General features: G+C 40.9%; 1 protein-coding gene across 1 annotated transcript in view; it reads right to left on the bottom strand.

Annotated features, from left to right (window-relative positions):
- The window catches only part of LOC141132856 (aldo-keto reductase family 1 member C1-like), a 61,980-nt gene extending 38,265 nt beyond the window's left edge, over positions 1 to 23,715 (bottom strand). The window contains exons 1-2 of the mRNA XM_073621777.1: positions 23,584 to 23,715; positions 11,218 to 11,334 (exon numbers count right to left, since the gene is read on the bottom strand). Coding sequence (XP_073477878.1) covers positions 11,218 to 11,256 — 39 coding nt within the window. The 5' untranslated portion in view covers positions 11,257 to 11,334; positions 23,584 to 23,715. The remainder of the gene's footprint in view (positions 1 to 11,217; positions 11,335 to 23,583) is intronic.
- Between the last annotated feature and the right edge of the window lie 4,124 nt (positions 23,716 to 27,839).

Genomic DNA, 27,839 nt, shown 5'->3' on the forward strand with positions numbered 1-27,839 from the left:
ATGGCAGGATACTGCAGCTGCTCCGCCCCTTCGCAAGGTAGGCCTCAACCCTGTGGGACACACACACCCACAGAGTCCTGCTGGCAGGCCACGCATCCCACGAACTAAGCTGCTTACCCTTTTATATCCTCCCACAATGCAGTTCAGTTCTGACTTTGTCCAGGAGCATTGTGGGTGGGTCAGAGCTACAGTTCCGAAGTAAACAATGAATCACTTCCATGTCACTTAATCCTGAGACGTAAACTTACTGTACTTTATTAATTGTCCACAAGATGGCACTAACACAACTATTGTACTGAATAATACACATAAAGCTAGAAACAACAGTTGTCAGCGTTACATACTCCCCCTGCTCTAAATCTTTGGTCCCCAAAGATATATAAGACCTTGTTTCTGCTACACATCTTAGCCTCTAAACGAGAACACAGGACCGACAGGGGAGCCTCCCACCAGTTTTCAGGTGTTGGAAAGCTACCCTGTGTACCCACAACTGTCACTTTAGTATCAGCTACAGGTGTGCCAAGGGGTGAAGCAAGGCTCTCATTATCCAGGTTGACTGAGGAGGAACTAGGCTCATCAATGTTCCTTTTGCTGGTAATCTTTGTGGTTTCAGAACACTCGCCCAATGTATCGTATGTTAGTCTCTTAGGTGGGCGAATGTTCCTCTTCTCCCTTTGTTTCTTTGGTTAGTCCCCTATTTCTGGCTGAACACCACTTTCTCCTATTTCAGTGGGAGATAAACACTCTTCAGCTCTTCCAGACAATGACACCAACTCTGGAGCTTCTGGCCTGAGGGCCTCACTACTCTCCTCAGCTGTGGATGATGAAACACTCGCTTCAGTTTCGGGTATATTAGGTGACCACAACCAGCTAATGTCCATCTCTCCCTCCCCATGTCCCCAGTTGCCGAAGTTCCAGACTGAGACCTAGTTACAGGCCGTTGTGCAACTTCTGATGTGGATGATAATTCCTCTTCGGGGATTATCCTGACTGCATCAGTAAGGGGCAAAAGGTGATTCCGATGCCAAGTTTTAGTTGGTCCAGGAGTTCCTTCTGGCCTGATTTCAAATACTGGGAGCCCTGGGAGCTGTTTACACACAACGTATGGCTGTGATCTCCATCGATTTGCCAACTTGTGTTTGCCAGGAATACCCAAATTCCTTAGTAAGACTCAGTCACCTGGTTGAAGATCCTGGACCCTTACTTTTAGGTCAAAGTTTCTTTTATTCCTGCTTCCTCTGTTTTCTGACATGGTCCGGGCCTTCTCATAAGCAACCTTCAGACTCTTCCCCAGCCTATTTGCATATCCTCGGGGAGAAGCTTCTGATGTGGGATCCAGAGAAGTTCCAAAAGCCAGATCCACTGGTAACCTAGCCTCACGCCCAAACATCAGCCGATAAGGTGAATATCCTGTGACGTCGCTCTTGGTGCTGTTGTATGCATGTACTAGAGCGGCAATATGCTTACTCCAGTTGGGCTTTTGCTCGGAGGATAATGTCCCCAACATATCAAGAAGAGTTCTATTAAACCTTTCCGGCTGAGGGTCTCCTTGCGGATGATAGGGCGTAGTTCTGTATTTTTGAATCCCCAGTAGATCCAGCAACCTCCTGATGAGTGTACTCTCAAAATCCCTTCCTTGATCTGAGTGGATCCTTTGTGGTAAGCCGTAATGGACGAAGAACTTCTCCACCAATGTCTTAGCCACTGTGACTGCCTTCTGGTCTTTCGTGGAGAAAGCTTGAGCATATCTGGTGAAATGGTCCGTGACTGCCAGAATATTTCCTTGCCCACTCAAGTCAGATTCTAGGCACAGGAAGTCTATACACACTAGATCCATGGGACCTTGGCTTGATAAGTGTCCCTTTGGGGCTGCCCGTTGCGGCAGAGTCTTTCTCTGGATACACCTATGGCAGGAGTGACAGTAACTCTCCACTTCTTTCCTCATGTAAGGCCAGTAGAATCTATCTCTTATCAATTGAAGAGTCCTTTCTGACCCCAAATGTCCATGACAATCATGTAAAGCGATCAACACTGTCTCTCTATGCTTCTCTGGTAGTAACAGTTGCCACTTCTCCTCCGGATCCTCAGAGGGGCCCCTTCGGTAGACCACCCCTTGCAACGACTGCAACCGATCCCACTCTTTGTGTAACAACAGAGCTTCTTTTCGGGCGCTTTTTAAAAGTAGATCAGGGTGTTTACCCTCCAGAGCTTCCAACACCAAACTGCAGAGTGGATCTTCTTGTTGATCTCTTCTAAGATCTTTCCTTGATAATTTAGACAAACCCTCTGCAGCAATCTGGGAGACGTTACAGTAATACTTAGGTACTCCTGCTGTAGTCACTCCAATCTCTTCAGCTCTGGCTCCACCTTTCTCCTGCTTTACTGCTCCTTCGCAAAGGGCTCTTACCCCTTCGGGGGCAAGTTGAGTCCAATCCTCTTGGGAGCTCAGGGGACTGTGGGGTCTTCTTGATAGCGCATCTGCATCTCTGTTGCCCATTCCTGGTCTGTATTTCAGGCTGAAGGAGAATGTTGAGAGAGCAGCCAACCACCTATGGCCTGTGGCGTCCAATTTTGCGGTGGTGAATAGGTATGTGAGGGGGTTGTTATCTGTTTTAACTACAAATTCGGCACCAGACAGGTAATCTCTCAACTTATCTACCACAACCCACTTCAAGGCCAGAAACTCAAGTTTATGAGTTGGGTAGTTCTTCTCAGCAGGGGATAGGCTTCGGCTCACGTAAGCAACAGGTCTTAAATGTCCATTATGGTCCTGATAGAGCACTCCGCCCAGCCCATCTCGGCTGGCGTCCACATGCAGTTCATAGGGCTTGGTAGGATCCGCATAGGCCAACACTGGAGCAGTTGTAAAACTTTTTTTTAATTGACTAAATGTCTCTTCACATTCCTGAGTCCACTGATTCAAGATAGATTCCTTTTTCTTCCGGGGCCCTTCTTTTTGCTTCCCGGGCTTCTCAGAATCTACATCAGTCTCTTCCTGATTCTTTAGTAGTTCTGTGAGAGGGTGGGCTATCTTTGCGAATCCCTCTACAAACCTCCGGTAGTAGGAGCAGAATCCTAGGAATGACCTGAGCTCAGTCACATTCATGGGCCTTGGCCAAGAGGTAACAGCCTCCAATTTCTCAGGATCAGTTGCTATCCCTTCTTCAGACACAATGTGCACCAGATAGTTCACGGAAGATTGATAGAACTGGCATTTCTCCATTGAGAGTTTCAAACCCTCCTCATGTAGCCTCTTTAAAACCTTTTCCAGTCGCTCTTCATGCTCTTCAACAGTTCGGCCAAACACAATGATATCGTCTAAGTATACTAGTACTTCAATCAAGTTCATGTCGCCTACTGTCTTTTCCATGAGCTGCTGGAAAGTTGCTGGGGCCCCAGACAGGCCTTGTGGCATCCGGTTAAATTCATAGAACCCCACGGGAGTGATGAAAGCAGTCTTCTCTTTATCCTCAGGACCCATGGGGATCTGATAGTAGCCACTCTTCAGATCTAATACACTAAACCACTTCACCCCTGACAGGCTCTGTAGGGCATCTTCTATGCGGCAGGTAGTGTATTGATCGGGAATGGTCAGTCGGTTCAGAGTCCTATAGTCGATACACAGCCGGAGTGATCCATTTTTCTTCTTCACCACCACGATCGGAGAGGCGTATGGACTCCTGGACTCTTTGATAATCCCAGTTCTTTTTAGCTCAGCCAGCTGTTCTCGGAGGTCTTCAAGGTCTCCCAATGGGATCCTCTTGACTCTTTCTCGGAAGGGCTTGTCTTCTTCCAGCCGGATCTTGTGCTCTGCACTCATGGCATACCCCACGTCAAACTCACTCTTTGAGAAAACTTCCTTCCATCTCATGAGCTGGGCTTTGGCCCTCTCCATCCAAGCAGGCGTAAGGGCGGTGTTCTTTGGGTAAAAATTCTCTATGGGAATCTCCTCTTCGGGGCTTCTTTTTACATCTCTTGGTGACACTGGGGTTGCTTGATTCACCTGCCCTAGCAGCATTCTTGCTGGTATCCTCACAGGCAAGGCTGTCGTGTTCCGAACACTGACTGAGACTCTCCCCCTGCTCCTCTTAAGTGCTTTAGTAGATAAAACTTTTGGAAGTATCTCCAGACCCAGATTCTCTTCCTGAGTGTCCCTCTCCAAGACAATGAAAGGACCCGGTCGTCTCCAGCTCAACTTGACAGAGGCCCTCATGCATACCAATTCACCCGGGTGTAGTAGTTCTTCACCTCGGTCTAAGCGCCAGACCTTCTGCTCATGCACTATGTCCTCATACACTTGGGTTAGCATGGGATGCATCTTCATGGCCGGGGCACTTTCCTCTTGTACAAGTGGTGTCAGGAGCCTTCTGACCAGGTCAGTATTTGTTCCGATAATGAGGGAACTCCTGTCGGCCCCAGGGGGCCGGGGACACACAACTGCCAGGGTGTCGAAAGTCTCCGCCTTTCCAGCCACACTCGGGTCAAAGGTGAGTTTGATAGGAATATACCCTTCATAAGGAAAGTTCTGGGTACCTAGACCCCATATCTCCAAGTCTTCTAACTTTTGCATGGGCAGATGCTTGAGATGCTTCATGTAGAAGTCTTTGTATAATAAGGTCACTTGAGCTCCGGTATCTAGCAGTGCCTTGGCATAGATTCCTTCTATCTGGATTGGGATAATCGGAGAGGGTCCCACCAAGTTTCGGGGAAATTCACCCTTAGTGTTTGAATTCTTCTGCCTACCAGAGTGCAGCTTGACTCCTCGTTTCCTTAGACGCTTTCTCAACTTCATTCTTCCCCTTTCTCTCAAAACTTTGGGAACTTGGGTTTCGTTGGAGTTGACGGCAGTTACAGGGCACCCAGTTGACTCCTTCACTGGGGCCCTCTGAAGTTTTCCGCTGGCTTCTGACGCTGTATGGCTGCTCTCGGACTTGGGCACACGTTCCCGAAATGTCCAACCCCTCCACAGTTGAAACAACATCCAGGTCGGCTCCTGAAGGTGGAGTCTGGTACCTTCTTCAATTTTTCTGTCCCTTCATTAGGTGGGTTTGGGGGTCTCGTGGTCAGTAAAGCCATCATTTTCATTAACTGAGCCACCTGAGTCTTGAGAAGCTCAATCTGGGGATCATCCTCCATCACATTAACTGTTCGGACTCCAACAGTGTGCTTTGGTTCTTGGATGTTGTCCTTCTTTCTCTCCAGAATAGCTTCTTCTTCCCGTACAATCCGAATCAGATCTGGGTATTTCAATATGCCTCCATCTTGGCGAGTTCTTAACTGGAGGGTGATGGGGTCCAAGGGCTGGGCACCCCTTAAGACTTGTTTGGCTCGAATCTCATCCACCTTACAAGGATCTATTCCCTTCTTCAGTAATATCTGGTGAATGACCTTGTCCAGCCGCCTCACATATTCTGATAACTTCTCTCCAGTTTCCTGATAGGTGTGTTCTAATTGGTAAATTAGGTCGGAAACCTTTTCAGTACGTCCAAACACATCTTGCAGGATATCTAAGTAGTCTTGGGCTACACAGTTTTGTTTACTGAGTTTTAAATTTCGAATGGCCTCGGAAGCAGGCCCCTTGAGACTCTCAGTGATCCGCTGCTTCTTCTGTGTTTCAGGGATGTCCCACTCATCCAGCACCTGTGTGGTCTGCTCCAACCATTCTTCAAAAGTATCTTCTCCTTTGGGTACAGGCTGTTGGCCCGAGAAGGTGCCCAATTTTCATGACCCAATCCCTGAATAGGTTGACCTCCCTTTCTGACATTGGGACACCAAGTTTCCAAGGGCTGTGATGAGTTCGGGTTCAATTGCAGTCGGTGCTGACCGCGATGGACCCCCGACTCTTGTTAAACTCATCTGAGGGAAGGTGGCAGGATCCTCCCCCTGCTCTCTTGGGTGAGTCAGATAAAATTTTGTCTTGTCAGTGAGTTCAACACTATCACCCTTGAAGTTTTCTGGAACTCCCATTCTCCATTCTAATAAGGCATAGGTGCGGCATGTCTCATGGTCAGGTCTTACTGCGACCACCTTGGCTCTTTGACCTGGGGATAGTGTTTTCACCACTTGATTAATGTGTTCCTTCTCCCAGATATCTTCCCAGAGTTCCATGGCTACGATCGTTTCTGAACGGACACCTTCCGCCTCACACCACTGTGCCGCAGCGAGGGGATCCATTTTAGGGTTATTAAGAGGTTGTTCTGCTTTAGAGTGACAGTTATCCTGGACGAGCCCCCACATGTAGCACTAACTCACGGTGGAGCTGCTGGTTTAAGCGGGTCTGTTACCTTCACTCTGCTTCCCTTCTTAAATTGTTCACTCCCCTTGACACAACTGTAGTGCAGTGTTGAAACAATATGAGCATTAACTTTTAATCCACAATATACACTTACAATTAAGATTACCTCTACCTGGGTGCTGGTAGCTCCACCTGTAGGAGAAATGACAACACTGCACACAAACTTCAATAATGACCAAAGATAACTTCTTTCTTTGAATGAGTAATATATTTATATAAAGAGTTATAGACATGTGCAGGATGAAAAAATGTGTTTAGTTTAGTTTCGATTCGTTATTTAATAAAATTCGTTTAGTTAAATTCGTTGCATTCATTACATTCGTTTTCGGAATTCGTTTCGTATTCGAAAAAATTCGACCGCATTCAAAAAAATTCTACCACATTCGAAAAAAACTATAAAATTCGAAAAAAACATCAACTGAATTTGAAAAAGTAAACTATATATAACCATTTTGCGAAATTTAAAATACATATAGAATGAAATCGAATTCCAATTTTAAAGATTAGGATAGAATAGAAAATATAAAAGCATAGCATGGAAAAACAATAGAACAGAATAGAAAAAAATATAATATATTGTATTCTAATCTTTTCTATTCAAATTTATTCTATACCAAATTCCTATTTCGAAAGATGGTTATATATATATATATATATATATATATATATATATATTATATTTTTTTTCTATTCTGTTCCATTGTTTTTCTATGCTATTCTTTTCTATTCTATTCTAAACTTTTCTATTTGAATTTGAATTAATTCTATGCGAAATTAGAATTTCGGAAGATGGCTTCTAAAATTAGAATTTCGTATAGAATGAATTCGAATTTGAATAGAAAAGATTAGAATAGAAAATAATAGAAATAGAATAGACTAGAAAAACAATAGAACAGAAGAGAATAAAATATAATTTTTATATATTATATTTTTTTTCTATTCTGTTTCATTGTTTTTCTATGCTATTCTTTTTTATTCTATTCTAAACTTTTCTATTCGAATTTGAATTCATTCTATACGAAATTTGAATTTCAGAAGATGGCTTCTGAAATTCGAATTTCGTATAGAATGAATTCGAATAGAAAATAATAGAAGAGAATAGACTAGAAAAATAGAACAGAACAGAATAAAATATAATATATATATTATATCTTATTCTATTCTATTGTTTTTCTAGTCTATTCTTTCTACTCTATTGTAAGCTTTTCTATTCAAATTCATTTTATACGAAATTTGAATTTCAGAAGATGGTTATATATATATATATATATATATATATATATATATATATATATATATATATATATATATATATATATATATATATATATATATATATATATATATATATATATATATATATATATATATATATTTATTTATTTTTTCTATGCTGGTCTATTGTTTTTCTATTTTATTCTAATCTTTTCTATTTTATTCTAATCTTTTCTATTTTATTCTAATCTTTTCTATTTTATTCTAATCTTTTCTATTTGAATGCGAATTCATTATATACGAAATTTGAATTTCTGAAAATGGTTATACAGAAACAGAATGAAATAGAATGAATTTGAATTCTAATAGAAAAGACTAGAACAGAAAAACAATAGGACAGAATAGAAAAAAATTATATATATATATATATATATATATATATATATATATATATATATATATATATATATATATATATATATATATATATATATATATATATATATATATATATATATATAATTTTTTTCTATTCTGTCCTATTGTTTTTCTGTTCTAGTCTTTTCTATTAGAATTCAAATTCATTCTATTTCATTCTGTTTCTGTATAACCATTTTCAGAAATTCAAATTTCGTATATAATGAATTCGCATTCAAATAGAAAAGATTAGAATAAAATAGAAAAGATTAGAATAAAATAGAAAAGATTAGAATAAAATAGAAAAGATTAGAATAAAATAGAAAAGATTAGAATAAAATAGAAAAGATTAGAATAAAATAGAAAAGATTAGAATAAAATAGAAAAGATTAGAATAAAATAGAAAAGATTAGAATAAAATAGAAAAACAATAGACCAGCATAGAAAAAATAAATAAATAATATATATATATATATATATATATATATATATATATATATATATATATATATATATATATATATATATATATATAACCATCTTCCGAAATTTGAATTTCTTATAAAGTGAATTCGAATTTGAAGAGAAAAGATTAGAATAGAGTAGAAGAGAAAAGACTAGAAAAACAATAGAACAGAATAGAATAAAATATATATATTATATTTTATTCTGTTCTGTTCTATTGTTTGTCTAGTCTATTATTTTCTATTCTAATCTTTTCTATTCAAATTCGAATTCATTCTATACGAAATTCTACCTTCAGAAGCCATCTACCGAAATTCGAATTTCGTATAGAATGAATTCAAATTCGAATAGAAAAGTTTAGAATAGAATAGAAAAGAATAGCATAGAAAAACAATGAAACAGAATAGAAAAAATTATATATATATATATATATATATATATATATATATATATATATATATATATATATATATATATATATATAAAACATCTTCCAAAATTCGGATTTCATATAGACCGAAATCAAATTTGAATATGAAAGATTAGAAAATAATAGAAAAGAATAGACTAGAAAAACAATAGAAAAGAATAGAAGAAAATATAATATATGTATTATATTTTCTTCTATTCTGTTCTATTGTTTTTCTAGTCTATTCTTTTCTATTATTTTCTGTTCTAATCTTTTCTATTCAAATTCAAATTAATTCTATACGAAATTCAAACTTCAGAAGCCATGTTCCGAAACTCGAATTTCGTATAGAACGAATTTGAATTGAAAAGACTATTATAGAATATAAAATAATAGAAGACAAAAGCATAAAAAAACAATAGAAGAGAATAATAACAAAAAATGTATATATATATATTTCTATTGCTTTATTATTTTATATTCTATCTCATAGTTTTTTTTAGAAAAGCGTTTTCTATTTTTTTCGAATTCGATTCGAATATGTTTTTTTGAGCTTGATTCTAATATGTTTTCGAATTCGATTCAAATATGTTTTCGAATTCGTTCGTTTTTTTTCAGATTCGTTTAAACTCTTTACTTTTGTAATTCAGAAATTCGGATGCATCCGAATTTCCGAATAATGAAAAATTCGTCCGAATTTCGATTCAGAACGAAACGAAATGCACATGCCTAAAGAGTTATTTAAATGAATATACTATCACACCAACGTAGTGTGATAGTATAAGAAATGATTATGACAATTAATAACAATCACAGAAATATATATGTATATATTGGTATGAATCTATACCCGTGAGCTCCCCCTACTTTAAACCTTAAAGTCACTATACTAAAATGCAGGGCCCTGCAATGAAAGAGGTAGTCCAGACGTCTTCCGTCTTCGCTAGCTCTTATGATTGTAATCCGCACAGGGTTCCTCCTGGGTGTTGCGCAGTGTAGTATAACACACTAAAACAATTGTAATCCAAATGAGTGATTAGGTGTCTTTATATGAAAAAACATCTAACATCCGCTCTTGAACGCTGAAGTCTATTCGGATATAATACTCTCAGACTTAACTTGTTCCATGGGACTATCAGTCCCAGCAACACTCTGTACAGTTCTAAAGATGTGTGTATAATACCCAATTTAAACTTCTGGGTGTCAACCCTCTCACCACATGGAATCCAGGCAGGTGGATGTCTCCAGTCCAGCAGTTCTCAGTTCCGTATAGAGGAACCACCACGCCGTCACACTGTTCCATCCACAAACGACCAGGAGTCCTCGGTTAACTCCCCACGGGTCCTCCAGAACAATCACGTCTCTTGTCCAGCTCACTGCGATACGATGGCAGGATACTGCAGCTGTTCCGCTCCTTCGCAAGGTACCTGTGGGACACACACACCCACAGAGTCCTGCTGGCAGGCCACGCGTCCCAGGAACAAGAGACCTAAGATGGCCGCTGCTTACCCTTTTATATCCTCCCACAATGCAGTTCAGTTCTGACTTTGTCCAGGATCATTGTGGGTGGGTCAGAGCTACAGTTCCGAAGTAAACAATGAATCACTTCCATGTCACTTAATCCTGAGACATAAACTTACTGTACTTTATCAATTGTCCACAAGATGGCACTAACACAACTATTGTACTGAATAATACACATAAAGCTAGAAACAACAGTTGTCGGCGCTACATTCACATTCTGGTTTATATTGTAGAATCAGTCCTCAGAGATACACCAACTGTCTAAGTTATGACTGAACCATCTGCAACCTAAGCCAATCTTATCTTAGCGTAATCATAATACCGAATTAAAAATATGATTATAAGAAAGATCTGTCTTTTTGAGACAAGAAATACAAAAATAAAATTACGAAATAAAGTTCAAATTTAGTGAGCTTAGAACACGGAAAGTTTAGCACTAATTGGCTTCTATGGATCCAGTGCAATGCATGGATGGTCTTTGCATTACTGAAAACCTGTCTGTTTCAATCATTAAAAAAAACTCTAGATGAGTGACAAAGTACTTTGAATCATTAAGCTGTGTGTGTGTGTAATAAAGCTTGTAAACAATAGTCAATTTGATTAGCCTAATGAACAAACAGTATGAAAATAAGGGTAACATCCCAGCAGCTGGCTGGTGTTTGTAAATATGAAATAATTATGCTCAATATTTCATAATTATTTAACGACATGGAAAATAATTATTTTTTCGTTTTTTATTTAGTCTATAGTCTCATTAAGAATATTAAGAAATATATTTTGAATATAAGAGAAAATAAAGTCAGAACAAAGAAAATTAATTTTTAATTGGTCACTGTGTTTTAAATGTAATCACTGTCATACAAGCCTGTATAGGGATGATGTGTGAACATACCTTAAATTCCACAGGGGTGTGGATTATGAAAAGATCCATGTAATCTAGTCCAAGATCCTTTAGAGAGTTCTCCAGAGCCGGACGGACCCTTTCTGGAGCATGATTATTATTCCACAGCTTGAAATTAAAAGGGAACAAAAATAATTTGGTCAACAAAAGTGATATGAGGTTGTATAAAAGACCTGTAACAAATACAGTCCCCTGCCAGAATTTCTGTGTAGAAGAAGCAGTCTCTCTGCAGAGGTAATACACATCCCTGCTAAGTCACGGCTAGAGCTCTCCAACCAGAGGAAGCAGGAGCTTTGTTAATTGCAGAGTGACAGTGTAGATCAGACTCAGCAGGATGTGGGTGCTTTCTAAAGAGAACCAACAGTAATGCCCTGTACACACGATAGGATTTTCCGATGAAAAATGTGTGATAGGACCTTGTTGTCGGAAATTCCGATCGTGTGTAGGCTCCATCACACATTTTCCATAGTAATTTCCGACACACAAAGTTTGAGAGCTTGCTATAAAATTTTCCGACAACAAAATCCGTTGTCGGAAATTCCGATCGAGTGTACACAAATCCGACGCACAAAGTGCCATGCATGCTCAGAATAAATTAAGAGACGAAAGCTATTGGGTACTGCCCCGTTTATAGTCCCGACGTACGTGTTTTACGTCACCGCATTCAGAACGATCGGATTTTCCAACAACTTTGTGCGACCATGTGTATGCAAGACAAGTTTGAGCCAACATCCGTCGGAAATAATCCATGGATTTTGTTGTGGGAATGTCCGATCAATGTCTGACCGTGTATACAGGGAATAAGACTTTGCACATCTTCTATTCTGATACACATATGAAGCACCTGAGAAGCATGTGGCTAATTTAAATTGAAAGTTGATTTAAGCTATAAAAATCAAATTGTGGGTTCCTATGGAAAGATGGTGTTCCATACAATCACACAGTCAAACAATTATACAGCTAAGGCCAGCTGTAGTTCTGCAGTCCCTGTTTCCTTTATTATGCACGCTATCCAGTCTGCATCCACTGGTTGTATCTACTAAGTTTTAGGTCTTTGATGCTTTTACATGTGCTCTTCACATGATTTTCCAAATTTCAACTTGAACATGGAGTGATAAGGTTGGAAATAATGGGTTAGAGTTCTACTTAAGTTGTTTTTCATTTCTCTGCATTATGTGTACGTGTCAGCATATGTTGCAAGACTAGCTTAAGGTTTTCCAGATGTAAGTCCAGCGTGATGTATGTTGAAATATACTGCTCGTTACCTTATATGGAAATTTGCTGAAATATGTGTTTCTGTAACCAGTCTATAAAAGCTCCAATAAAGAGCCGACAGTTCAGTTCACTACGGGACCTTTAAGGCTCGGAACTGATATACAGAAACTCCTGATTCTGTGTCTTACTTCTTTGAGAGCTAAATTTGGCAAAGCAATATAAACTAGAGGCAATTCAGTTGAGAACTGCACTTAACATTTCTGGCGCCCGAAAATAGGGACTTACCGATGATACTTCAAGAGGTGGATGAATTAGACTGACGGAACAAAAGGACAGGCATTCCGGGAACCACAGATTGAAAACCTGGCCAGGTAAGAAAAAGCTTTATTTTTCTTATATTCTGTGCTCCCCTGATTTGTGCCTATCCGTTCTGTCAGTTACGGTTCTCCTGGTTTTAAAACACCAGCCTCTGTAGTGGTGAGTCTAGAATACTGCATATTTTGGTTTATATTGCTGGAATTATTTGTTGTTTGTTGTCTTGTCTGTCTTGTTGAGAAAGTGAATGAGCCTTGACAAGGATGGTATGAGTTAGAAGGGGATTGCCGAACTAAGCAACGGAATGCGCCCTTACCTCACATGAGCTTGGGGGTCTGACGCTTATGCTTAACCTCACATCTAACTCATAAACCATAGACGGGTTGAAAGTATAAGCCCTGTCTGCTCCATAAAGCAGGGATAAGAGTGTATGAGAGGGATCCCAGATACGGGGGGGAATAAGGTCTCCATAAGCCCGGAGATCTAGTCGGATACCTGGTCACTTAAAGGAATGCTTGTATATGTTGCAGTCGTCAGTCTGGTCATAATATTTGTCAGTTGGCTAGCATATAAAGTAATTCGATTTCAGAAATCTCATCCTGGAGAGGTTTTTAGTATTCTGCCACCCTAGGAAGAAGGCAACGAGGAACTAGTGTAGCTTTTTCAGTATTTAATATTGTACACTAAGTGTCCCACATGCTACCTAGGAACAGACTGTCAGAATGGGCCAGCAGAACACGAAACCCCGTCAGGGAATTGTGGCGCATTATACGGTGCCACAGATAATTAAAAACATCTATGGGAAAGATGAAGCGCGGGACTTAAAGGATGTCCTTCGTAAATTTAGGTGAAAGGAGCAGCGGGTTTAGACCCGGATGTATGGAGTGAAATAAAAAGGGACAGACAAGGAGAGGTGTTAGAGAAGCAATGGATGCGTCAGGTTCAATGCTTAATTAAGGTCTCAAATAGAGCGAAAGAAGAGGGGTGGAAATATAATCCAGATTGTGATGGTTGGGATATGAAAGATAGAAGAACAAAAAATGTTGAAATTTTAAATAATCTTAGTTCAACCATCCCACCCCCATACACTGACATAGAGCAAAATTCGCATAAGCCAGGGTTATATCCTGTACTTGAGGGGAGGAGGATGGGTTTGTCAGGTTTGTGGAACACAGAACCCAGAATGGGCAATAGAATGTGTGCATTGTGGGGCACAAAAACCTCATTCAGAAACTGTAGCCCCCGTACGCACTGATACACGCATTGTACAGGTAAATAATCCAGAATTTGGACAAGTAGCCCATCCACACGCCCCACCTACTATTACTCGTAAGATGCAAATAAGGACTTGGGCACCATGGTCAGCAGACACCCTTATGGCATTAATACAGAGCGCCCCAGACCCGGTAGCAAAGCCAGATGCTTTCTGTAGATTTGTGACACAGTTAATGAATACACATGAAGCAACCTGTCAGGATGGGGAGGATTTATGCAGACATAAAATGACTCTGACCCTGTTTAACCAGTTTATGACTGAAATAGGTCCGCACCGACCTGCAGACCGAGCTGACAGGGATGGCAACCTGGAGGCAGGACATGTCAGACACATAGACTCAAGGGCCCCTTTTATTGTTAGATTAGAAGCTTTCTGTCAGGCAAAACAACAGGAGAGGGGGTCAATATCATCCATGAAACAAATGCCAGGACAGACTGTATCGGAATTTTACTTATCTATGGAAAGTATGATGGCAGATGAGGGATTGGATTTGGCTCTGCCAGTCACGATCCGAGCCTTCAATAGACAGTTTATGGAAGGATTAAATCCACAGATAAGTGAAAGACTGAAAGCCTGCACACCAGAGTGGAGGGCAATTAGAGATAGAGGGTCGTTGTTACAGAAGGCACAAGGTATAGAGGCGGACTTAGCAGAAACCAAAGGGAGGAAACATCATGCAATCATTGCGATTGTGGGTCCCCAAGAGCAAGGTAGAGGTTCCTCTCGCAAACCCCTTACCTGTTACTACTGTAACAAGATTGGTCACATCAGACGCCACTGCAGGAAAAGAATAAGGGATGAAGGAGAGGAAGGTGTTGATTCTCCAGTTAATCAGAGAAGAAACCAGCCCAGGGGCAATAACAATAATGGTGACATAAGGCGACAGGGAGATGATCCACGGGCATGACTCGCCCCGGTTTTAGAAAGATCCAAAACAAAGATGCTTAAGACCACTATAACGGTTGGTAATAAGAAAATTTCTTGTTTAGTTGACAAAGGAGCTTCACGCTCGTTACTTTCTGATTCTGAACTACTCCCTGAGCAAGAATCACCTGACACTATATTGATAACTGGATATGATGGCATTTTAGCCGACGCCCCGCTGACAAAACCTCTAAAAGTTAAAATAGGGAACCACATGTTCCTTTCACGTTTTCTGGTATCTAGAGGAGCCCCCACTAATTTGCTAGGAGCTGACATTTTGCAGAAAATAGGAGCTAACATTACCTATCACCCAGATGGTACTGTCACCTTAGCTATAGGGGATAATCAAGAACACATGGAGATGTGTAACCTGATACAATACCTGGAGGAGGAATCGGAACTGTCCGGTCCATCTCCTCCAGATTTGGATCAGATCTTGTTATCCCTTCCGGAAGAACTATGGGAGAAACATCCAGCTGATGTTGGACTTTTGCCCATACCTCCGGTTACCCTACAGCTGATTCCAGGAGCAGTGCTTCCCCAACAAAAACAGTATCCACTCAGTGCACCCCAAGAGGCGGCCATAGAAATGCAGGTCCAATCCTTGTTAAAAAGTGGAGCTCTAAAAGAGGTAAAATCACCGGCGAATACTCCTTTGTATCCGGTTAAAAAGAAAACAGTAGCCGGTAGTCCGGTTAAGTACAGAATGGTCCAAGACCTCAGAGCGGTCAACAAAATACTAGCCCTGATGACACCTTTAGTACCCAATCCACATACGTTACTGTCACAAATACCATCAACCAGTATGTACTTTACGGTTATAGATTTGGCCAACGCTTTCTTTTCCGTCCCGCTTGCGGAAGAATGCCAACCGTGGTTTGCATTTTCCCTCAAAAATCGACAACTAACCTGGACACGCCTACCGCAGGGTATGGCGCATTCACCTACCTTGTATTCGCAAGCATTGCAAACAGTGTTGGGAGAATGGGTACCACCTGATTCCTGTGTGTTGTTACAATATGTGGATGATTTATTGTTATGCTGCCCGGACAAGGAAACTTGTTTGGCCACCACCCTTAATTTGTTGCGATTTTTGGCAGAAAAAGGTTGCAAGGTTAATAAGAAAAAGTTGCAAGTGTGTCAGAAAAAAGTTATCTTTTTGGGACATTGTATATCACAGGGTACAAGTCATCTCACTGAAGAGAGGGTTCAAGTGATAAAGGGAATGTTACCCCCACGGAATTTCAAACAATTGCGTATGTTTTTAGGTATTGTGTCATATTGTAGACAATGGATACCACACGCTAGCGCTTTGATGCAGCCATTATACGATTGTTTGAAAATTGTACCGTATATGCTTACAGAAGTAGCTTATGAGTCGTTTGTCACTTTGAAAAGGTTATTGATTTCTGCCCCGGCTATCGGTATTCCAGATTACACCAAGACATTTCATTTGTACATTGCTGAAATCACTGGACACGCCACAGGTGTTTTGACACAGGCACATGTAAAACAAAGACCCGTTGCTTACTTTTCAGCAGCATTAGATCCAGTGTCCAGAGGTTCACCGTCCTGTGTACGGGCGGTAGCAGCGGTGTCGATAATCTTAGATAAGTCATCAGAAATTGTTCTAGACAATCCAGTTGTAGTGCACACCACACATGACATACATGCAATCTTGTCTCAAGTTCAGCCCAAACACATTTCAATGGCTAGGCAATTAAGGTTACAGTGTACTTTACTTTTACCTCCAAATGTCACTTTTCAGCGCTGTACAACCTTAAATTTGGCCACCTTTTTGCCTCTTCAGTCACCAGATTTGGCAAGGGGGAATAATAGTGCTAATAAGGAAGGAGATGAGGAAACTGACACCCTTCTGTTTAAAGAGATAGATGAGCACGATTGTTTTCAGCTCATGGAACAGGAGACAATGGGATTCCCACATGTTACAGATACACCAATCTTAAACGCTGAGCACACTTTGTACATAGATGGCAGTAGGTTTGCTGATGACAAGGGTAAATATCACACAGGGTATGCTGTAGTGACTGATACACAGGTGATTGAAGCACAGCCCTTACCAGCCCACATGTCAGCACAAGAAGCAGAATTAAAAGCTTTAGAACAAGCCCTAGAATACTTAAAAGGACGAGAAGGGAATATTTACACTGACTCTGCCTACGCTTATGGTGTAGCGCACGATTATGGCCACATATGGAGGGCTAGAGGTTATCTGACAGCAGCAGGTACACCTGTAAAACATGGAGAAGGGATTAAGAGAGTCCTGAACAATCTTCAAAAGGTTAAACGAGTGGCCATTATGAAGATAGCGGCACACACGAGCGCAAAAACAATTGAGGCAAAAGGAAATGCATTTGCAGATTTGACTGCAAAACAGGCAGCTCTAGGGGAAGGAAGCCCTGAGACCTAGCAGCGGTAGAGGTGAGTATCCCAGAACCAACATGGCAGCAGCTGAGTAAATTACAGGAGCAAGCAGGGGAGAGCGAGAAAGATAAGTGGGTCAGGATGGGAGCAGCACCAGACCTTGACAATATATGGAGGGAAGGAGGCAAAGTATGCCTACCTGCCTCTCTGTACCCAGCAATGGCAGCGGCAGTTCACCTACCCACACACGTCAGTTCCAATTCCATGTATAGGATTGTGAACCAAGGATGGCTCGCCCCTGGATTCAGTAGTACTGCGAGAAACTACTGTGCAGCCTGCCAAATCTGTCTCCTGAATAACCCAGGACAGAGAGTAAAAACCCCACGAAAACACCAGGTTCGGGCCCAATACCCCTTCCAGAGACTGCAAATTGACTACATACAAATGCCTAAGAGTGGCCCCTTTGAATTTGTCCTCGTGTGTATCGATTTATTTTCAGGTTGGCCCGAAAGCTATCCAGTAAAATCAGCTACAGCAAAAGCCACAGCCAAGAAACTGATCACTGAGTTAATACCTAGGTTTGGTCTTCCTGAAACCATAGAATCAGATAGGGGGACACACTTTGCAGGAGAAATCTTGCAGAATGTGATGACCATGTTAGGGGTTCAACAAAGTTTCCACACCCCTTATCATCCACAGAGTTCAGGGTCAGTGGAAAGAGTAAATGGGACAATAAAGTTGAAAATACAAAAAGCCATGCAAGAGTTAAACAAGCCATGGCCAGAATGCCTGCCTTTGGCTTTGTTCTCCATAAGATACACTCCAACAGGGAAAACAGGATTGTCCCCATATGAAAAACTTTTTGGGAATGCACCTAGATTAGGTCTATACTTTCCACAGAGTATGCAATTGCAATGTGATAGTTTGACTGCATATGTAATACAATTACAACAACGTCTAACTAAGATCCACAAAAGTGTGTATTCTTCTCTTCCAGACCCTAACTCAATAGCAGGTACACATACACTGCTACCAGGAGATTATGTGTATGTTAAGAAACACACCAGAAAGACATTGGAACCTAGATTTGAAGGTCCTTATCAAGTGCTTTTGACCACAGCCACTTCAGTGAAATTGGAAGGAAAAGCAGCCTGGATCCACGCATCACACTGCAAAAAGAGTCTTGAACCGAGAGAAACAGAATGAAGATCCTTCTAACTATGATAATAGTGCTTGAATGTTTTCAAATGTTTGTTTATACATGGACTCCCGGTATCAATGTAACAGTTCATGAAAATAGTACTGATCTTAGATGGGTAAATCAGGATAAGAGTATAACACAATATCCTTACTACGAATGGTATACGGTAGGAAATTTCACGGTGTCAGGACAGGAGGGTCCTTTTTATATGATGCAGAATATGGAATCACCAGTAGTGTGGATAAAAGCCAAATCACAAGCACAAGTAAACATAACTTTCCATTGGAGGGACAATTTAACATGGCCCTTTAATAACACACCGCATAAATGTCATAAGTTAGGTCCATCTGAAACATGGAGAGAAGTAAAAGACAAATTACTACAGTTACTTAGAACTCCGAATTCAAAAGAATACGAGATAGCACAGAGTGGCATCACTATTAACTTACACATTACCTGGACCTCCTCCACTTTGTATACATCAAACCTTCCAGCACACCATCTTTCCTCACATTCAACTTCTTTTCCTGGTACTTCAAACCATGTACTTTCTAAATTTAAACCCTTGAAATAGTTCATCCAAGTGCGATAATTCCCTAATCAGCAAGGGGAAGTGGGCAATTCAATTTAATAGGTCCTCTTAGTACCAATCAATCTGCAACTTATATTTGTACAGCATGGTATTTTGTACCAGTAAGGAAACAGTTCAGTTCACTACGGGACCTTTAAGGCTCGGAACTGATATACAGAAACTCCTGATTCTGTGTCTTACTTCTTTGAGAGCTAAATTTGGCAAAGCAATATAAACTAGAGGCAATTCAGTTGAGAACTGCACTTAACATGGAGGACCCTGCAGTTGTTTTCAAAAGGTTTCCTAGATTGCTCCTATCCCAGTAATGATAAGTAGAGATCAGCGAAGCAGTCTGGTTTGCTGGATGTTCGAAGAACCAGGCAGAAAGTTTGTGAGCACCTAACCCTATATGGGAGGTCTATAGGAAATTAATCTTGTTATTTGTTTTTATTTTGCCATTTTACAAGGCTAATGTAGTGCTACCCCTAAAGGAGCATCTGTTTTTGTTCAACTGGTTCTTCCCCAAACAGTGCAGAGGCTATCAATCACATGGGTAACTGTCCATTCACTCTGGCTCCATTAAACAGTCTAGGGGTTGTCTTTCAAAGATAGATTGCTTGCAGAACCTTTAACAGGTCAGAGGTAAGGGGCACGGGATACTCCAAAATGCTTAACAATTGGCATAGGACACTTTTCTCCTAGTAAAGGTAGCACAGTTTAGCTCCCACAGTCTACTGTCTCGTTGCTGGGAACCATGAGATAACGTCAGAACAGTTATGTCAACCATACAGTCTCCTATATGGTTAAAGGCTAAGTTCACTTTTTTTCAACATTCCAACTCCCCTATGCACCAATATAGCATTAATATACTTTTTTTGCAAAAATATCAAAGCTTTCCATTAAATCTACAGACACTTACTTCACTTGTCCTCATCCATGTTTCCAAATGTATCCATTGCTTCTGCCTTACTTCTCAGTCAGGCTTTAGGTCATGACACAGGAAGAAATTGACCCACCCATTCCCAGCTGCACATTTTTTAAATGAAATGCAATCAATCAGTGATCACCCATCTCACTAAATACACAATATACAATCAGATTGTATAGTGTATGGCCATCTTTATACACCTACAATTACTAGTTGTGCTTTCAGTGCCATTAATTGTTAATGGCACACCAAACACAGAAGCAAACACACATTTTGCCATGTGAAAAAAAGGGAGGCAAATGCTGCAAAACACACAGTAAAAAACATGCAACCCACAAAATGCCAAAATGTCCCATAAGCCACATGTAGTGCAGCCCATTGAAATCAACAGGCTGCCCTATGCGTGCCAAAGGATAAATGAGCAACAAAATGTGCGCTCCCACTATGCTAGATGTGAATGGGGCCTGAAAGTGAAATTGGTGCATTACCACAAGAACAACGAGGCTCCATTCACATCATCTGTGCTTTTCCTTGCATTTCAGAAATGTGCTGCACCAAAAATCCCAGTAAAAAATGCACCAAGCTCCACACTAAAAAAAATGTTCTAAAGCTTCTTTGGGGCGATTGCTGTGTGTGGGGCAGCCCATTCACGTGGATGGACTGCCCTATGTGTGATGAGTGAAAATTCTCAAACGCCTTCCCCCTCGCTAAAAAAAAACAAAACAGGCACGTGGCAGTGCGAGTTCCCGCTATGCAAAGATGTGAACATGGCTTGACAGCTGTGTTTCTGTTCCCCTCCTATGTACTTGCATAAAGGTGGCCATACACTATGCAATCTGATTGTTTATTGTGTATTTAGTGAGAAGGGTGATCACTGATTGATTGCATTTCTTTTAAAAAACGTGCAGCTGGGAATGGGTGGGTAGGTAGGAGGGTAAATGATGCAGGGTGTGTGCTAATGAGGCCAGCTGGTCAACTCCTTCCTGTGTCATGACCGAAAGCCTGACCAGGAAGTAAGGCAGAAGTAATGGATACATTTGGAAACATGGATGAGGACAAGTGAAGTAAGTGACTGTAGATTTAATGGAAAGCTTTGATTTTTTTTGCAAAAAAAGTACATTAATGCTATATTGGTACATAGGGGGGCTGGAATTTAGAAAAAAAAGGTAAACAAAGGTGAACTTATCCTTTAAAGTCTCATAGCTGGGAACTATAAGGTATTATTCAGAACACAGCCCACTGTCTCACTGCTGAGAACCATGAGATTTCATCTCTCCAGCAGCGATACAGACAGCAATAAGTCCCAAATGAGACACTAACCCCTCCACAATTCAACATTAAAAAACAAAACAAAATAAAATTTAAAAAAATAAAGGTTAAAGGCAAAGATTAAAAAAAGTTTTGCCTTTACTTATTCTTTAAATAAACAATTTGATGTTACTGACTGACTTCCTGACCCAGGCCCCCATTTATTGGGGAAGGGTGTGTGGTCCCTGTGTGTAGATTATATGGGTCCACCCACAGATTGAGAGCCAAGCAGATTTAAAGGTACAGAATCTACAGTAACATGAGCCCAAGAACGTGTCTGGGCAGAAGGCATTCAGTTAACGTCTTAACTTCACTGACAACAAGCGCCCCACTGTGGTGGGTCTTATGCTATCCATAGAATGGGATGGGAGATCCTGCTTCTCTGAACAATGGGAGCCATACACTCCTGTATATGGGAGAACTAAAGGTCTCCACCTATGACACAGGTGGACACTAATGAGAGGCACTGATGAGGGAGTTAACACTAGGGGGCGATCAAGGGGTTTAATGTGTTACCTAGGGAGTGATTCTAACTGTGGGGGGAGGGGACTGACTAGGAAAAGAGACTGATCGGTGTTCCTATATACACAAGGAACACACAGATGGGTCTCCTCTCCCCTGACAGGATGTGGATCTGCGTGTTTACCGGCGGACATTGCGGCTGCCGGGCATGCGCATCGGGTCCCAAGTGATGCGGCGGGCGTGCGCTCTCTACAATGCCGGGAAGCCGAGGTCGTCATATGACGGCCGCCAGGAGGGACAGAGGGTTCCTGCGGCCGTCATATTACTATGGCTCGGATTGCAAGTGGTTAAAGGGCAACATTTAAAAATACACAAATCCATTAAACAGAGTACTTGGGAGATGTCTTAAAGCTGCATGTGAAGTTACGAAGCAATAAAATGTAACCCCCTAAGTGACTGGTTTGTTTACCGAAAGAGGGTGGATATCTGTCCTTTACTGCAGCTAACTGGAGATCCATGCTGGCTTCTGCTTGTAAACAAACCAGCAAGAGATCTGTCATTTAGTGGTGATAGTACTACTAAGGGTAAATGATAGATCCCTGGCCAGGGATCCCGGGTGACGTCATTGACCAAGTATGACCGGGCTGGAATCTGTTATTTGTGACAGAAGTAGCATTTGTGATGTAACATCATCGGGTGGCAGGTCATCCTGATTGATGAAGATCTACATTGCTTGATGACGTGATTGATGTTGGGTTTTTTGTCAGGGAACATCCCTTTTTTTTTCCTTTTGTTTTTTGTTTTGTTTTATTGATACACGGTACATTAGCAAATTTTAGCAAATGCAATCCAGTTAGGGTTGAGATCTTGATTGGCCCTTGTTCACACTAAACATGGCTTTGAAATCAAATGAACTCGCACGATTTCAAAGCCACATTTCAGTTCGACTTTGGGGGGGTGACTTAAAAGACATCTGTGCGGGTTCATGCACCGGTGTCTACTGAAATCGCCCCCAAAGTTGCCAAAAGTAGTGCAGGAACTACTTTTGTAAATCGGTGCGGTGTTGCAATGTCGGCGTCGCACTGATTGGGACGCTCCTATTGCTGGTAATAGGCTCCGATTTAACATGCAATTTGACCTGTCAAATCGCATATCAAAACACACCATTGTGAATGGGGGCTAAAGCTGCTAGCTAATCATGTTTTCCCTGGGATTAACTGCAAAATTTAAAATAAAGCACACAGGCCCAGCTACACAGGATTTATTTAATCAGTATTATCAATAATCAGGAACAATAGCCTTATTGTATAACTGAGTGTGATTAATGGCCAAATATACTGGAAGAAAGCATTAGGGTTTGTAGCACAGTCTACAACATGAATTCACATGAACACCAGGAGAGAAGAACTGCATTCGCGGCCATTTTATTTATTAATTGATTGAGTTTAATGTATTTATATATTTTTGTTAAGCAAGTCGAGCATGCAAAGAGTAATTACAAAGAAAAATAAAAAAAGAGAAAATAATGCAGGTCACATAAACCACAGATGATAAAAACCACATATAGGGAGGATTTAATTATGTATCTTTTTAAATTGAATTTAATTTTTGGCTTTGTTTTTGTGCCACAAAGATAGACATGCAGGATTATTGTATTTCTGTAATTTTATTTTTTTACAGTTAATTGGAGAAAATAGGTTTAACAGTCAGTTCAAATTGGTGGCTGAAATTGAAGGTTTTTGCTTAAACAAATAATTTTATAGAACCTTTACCTTTCCGGTGTAGAAAATGTCCTCTCTCTTTACCGTTCCATCAGCAATCTTTGCATTGATAGCCCGCCCTACTTCCACCTCGTTACCATAGATGAAAGCACAGTCAATATGTCGATAGCCAACACTGATGGCCACCTTTGTAGCCTCCCCTGCCTGTTCTTTAGTGTACTGCAAAAAAAAAAAAAAAAAGACAACACAATCAACAACAATGATAAATTATGAAGAAATTATGTTTCAAAAGCGGAGGATGCCATAATGCCTCTAGAGACCCTCATACAACAATAAACTAAAGTATTTGCAGGCTTCAGCTCCTGTCCTCCACCTGTAGAGAACTCCTCAGATCTGTTTAATCATAGAGGTGTCCTTTTATGAAAGTGCGGTAAAATACCGCTTTTCAGTTCTCAGGCATTCTCAGGGGAGATCGCTCTCCTCTGAGTGCCTGTTTATGAAAGTGTGTAGATCGCTTCTCATGTTGAGTTGAGGAGCGATCTACAAACGCCGGGAACTCCTGAGAATGGCTCCTCTCACTGTAATCTCGTGTGATATAGCGGGATTACAGTATGAGGAACCATAAAATACAAAAGTTTAACACAAATCAGCACACATTATTCCCCAACATATTAATAAAATAATAAAGATAAATTCCCCCTACACAATATACATTAACCTAATTATAAAAAAAACATTGTTTTTATCAATATTTAAAGATCATACATGTTCCTATTTAAATGTGAATGGTGTATAGTAAATGAATGTAATGCACATATGTAATGCAGCTATACACCATTCATATAAATGCAAAATACATTTATAATCATTAAAAAAATAATTTTAATAAAGTATACAAGTATAAATATTTATTAATAAATTAAAATAAAATATATTTCATTATAGATAAACATAAAAATTGATAAACTGGTGCGATGCGAGAACACTGCGAATCCACTGCGGGTTCCCGCATCGCACCGACTCGCATGTCAGTTCACACTGCCATATGCGAATCGCTGGGGAGTGTCAATACATTGTTAAGGACACCCCCAGTTCAGCTTGCATATCGCACTGCGAACTGACAGTTCGGACATGAATCGGATCGCATATGTGTGAACACACATGCGATCCGATTCTGGTCCGAACAGAAAAAAGGGTCCTGTGCGTGTTTGCACCGAATGCGGTGCGATATCAGCCATACTATCTGTACAGCTGATATCGCACCGCACAGACATCGCATGTAATGTGAATGGCAGTGTGCTGCAAATAACATGCGATGCCTGTGCGATGTCCGGCATCGCACAAGTGTGAACTGGGCCTAAAAGTTAACACCCCCAAATCAGTTCGCATATCGCAGTGCGATCTGCAAACTCGGACAGTAATCGAATCGCATGGGTGTGAACACCCATGCAATCCGATTCTGCTGTGGTCCAAAAAAAGGGTCCTGTAAGAGTTTGGTCCGAGGGCAATGCAAATTTAGCAATACTATCTGTATGGCTGAAATCGCATCGCACAGAGATCGGATGTGATTTTGCACTGCGGTGCGAATCACATCCGATCTCGGACACCGCAGCAGTGGGAACTGGCCCTAAATCATATTGCATTTGCACCAAAATGGTACAGGACCCTTTATTTGGTCCGCACTGGAATCGGATCGCATGGGTGTGAACACCCATGCGATCCGATTCCTGCACCATTACATAGTTCGCACTGCGATCTGTGAAATGATCTGGGGGGTGTCATTAACTTTACATTGACACCCGCAGTGGTGCGCAGATGTCAATGTAGGTGCGATGTGAAAACCCGCACAGGAATCACGCTGGTTCACGCATCGCACAAGTGTGAACCCAGCCAGAGACGTGAACATCTAAAAAAATATATATATATATCTATCTATCTATATATAGCTATATATATATAAATGTATATATATATATATATATATATATATATATATATATATATATATATATATATATATATATATATATATACTATAAATTCCTATCCTGCTGGTTTTGGGGTGTGTAATGGTGGGGAAGGTGTGCTCTGACTGTTTGGTGAAAGAAAGAAGTCAAAAGACTTCTTTCTTTCTCCAGAATATCAGCCAGTTTCAGGCTTCTCACTCTGATTCTCCACTTCTGAAATGGTGAATCAGAAAGTGAGAATTCTGTCACAGATCGCCAGTGAGGTGTGGAGATCGCACCTTCATAAACTGGCCGTTTCTGTGAATTCTCACTCTGCTGAGATAATCAGCGGAGAACATGTTCTCCGCCGATTATCTCAGTTTCATAAACTGGTAAAGCGCTGAGATCAGCGGTGAGACTCGGGATCGCCGCTGATCTCAGTTTCATAAAAGGACACCAGAGTCTTTTGCAATTAAGCCCGACGGGTAGAGAACAGGAGCTGAAGCCATCTTTTACCCATCTCATTCATATTTATGCAACAGGGAGCCGGTGTCTGTGTGCAGATGACCACCATTTTGTTGAAGTCTACTGGAGCCTGGTGAGCCAATTCTGTCTGTTTTGCACCAGTCTTTTTACATGCTGATCTGACAGACACAGGTTTGGGGAGACATTTGAGCAGTACTATTTTCATTGTTTTGAGCTAGAATGTTAAAGCATGTTAGTTTAGGTAGTGCGTTGTTACACACGCCATGCTTTGTGGTATGTTGCATAAAAAAAATCAAGGGTCACATACATGTTTTTAACCACTTCAATACCCGCGTATAGTCATATGACGTCCACAGATGGGATCTCCCATCCTGGGTGGACGTCATATGACGTCCTGGGATTCCCGGCCGTCTAGGGGTGCGCCTGCGCCGGCCGCGTTCCTCGCGTGTGCCCGGCGGCCGCGATGTCCGCCGGGCACCCGCGATTGCCCGTTAACCGGGCCGGCATGTGGATCTGTGTGTGTAAACACACAGATCCACAGCCTGTCAGCTCTGAGGAGAGCGATCTGTGTTCCCAGAACGGAGGAACACTGATCGGTCTCCTCCCCTAGTGCGTCCCCCTTCAGTTAGAATCATTCCCTAGGAAACATACTTAACCCCTCCCCGCCCCCTAGTGGTTAACCCCTTCACTGCCTGTCACATTTACACAGTAATCAATGCAATTTTATAGCATTGATCGCTGTATAAATGTGATTGGTCCCAAAAATGTGTCAAAAGTGTCCGATGTGTCCGCCATAATGTCGCAGTCACCAAAAAAAAATCGCGATCGCCGCTAAAAAAATAAAAAAATATATTTTTTTTAAAAATGCCATAAATCTATCCCGTATTTTGTAGACGCTATAACTTTTGCGCAAACCAATCAATATACGCTTATTGCGATTTTTTTTACCAAAAATATGTAGAAGAATACGTATCGGCCAAAACTGAGGAAAAAATGTGTTTTTAAAAAAAAAAAAATTGGGATATTTATTATAGCAAAAATAAAAAATATTGTGTTTTTTTCAAAATTGTTGCTCTTCTTTTGTTTATAGCGCAAAAAATAAAAACCGCAGAGGCGATCAAATACCACCAAAAAAAAGCTCTATTTGTGGTGAAAAAAGGACGTCAATTTTTTTTGGGTACAACGTCGCACGACCGCGCAATTGACGTTTAAAATGCGACAGCGCTGAAAACTAAAAATTGGCCTGGGAAGGAAGGGGGTGAAATTGCACTGTATTGAACCGGTTAATCATTGAGGTGTGTTGGCACCATATTTTAAATGAATGGGATGACTTAAAGCCCAACTGAGCATTCAGTTTAAGTCAACTAAATACATTCTTGGTGCACTAAAACAAAAGATCTGCAAAATCTTTCTTTTTTTTTTTTTAGAAGGCAGCCCTAGCCTGAATAGGAAAGCATGTCCCCTGTAAGCATGCAGCAGAATAGGGCCCTTCTTACTCTGCTGAGTCTGACCTATAGCTCTGCATTGAGCCGAGAGTGTGAGCTTTTCTGATTAGAGAGCTCTATAACTGACTCAGCAGGATGTCAGTCATCTTCAGAGACTACTGCTTCTAGCAAGCAAGGGTTATTTCTGCAGCATGCTGGCAGAGCATGACCTTTTGTACTGATGTGGATTGAAACTAAAAGTTCTTTTGGGCTTTAATGCAATGCACATTAAGGATAGGTTCCTGCTGCGGGACCACACCTGTTCCCACAGCCGCAACCACCCACACAGAAAAACAAGCTGCTGCTCAGGAGATGCATGGAGGTGCCATTAATCTTAATGTCACCCCCACACACTGGAAACCACAGTGCGACTTCCTGCACTGGGAACCGC

The sequence above is a fragment of the Aquarana catesbeiana genome, linkage group LG03 (assembly GCF_042186555.1).
Source record: "Aquarana catesbeiana isolate 2022-GZ linkage group LG03, ASM4218655v1, whole genome shotgun sequence".
In the NCBI taxonomy this organism is placed as follows: domain Eukaryota; kingdom Metazoa; phylum Chordata; class Amphibia; order Anura; family Ranidae; genus Aquarana; species Aquarana catesbeiana.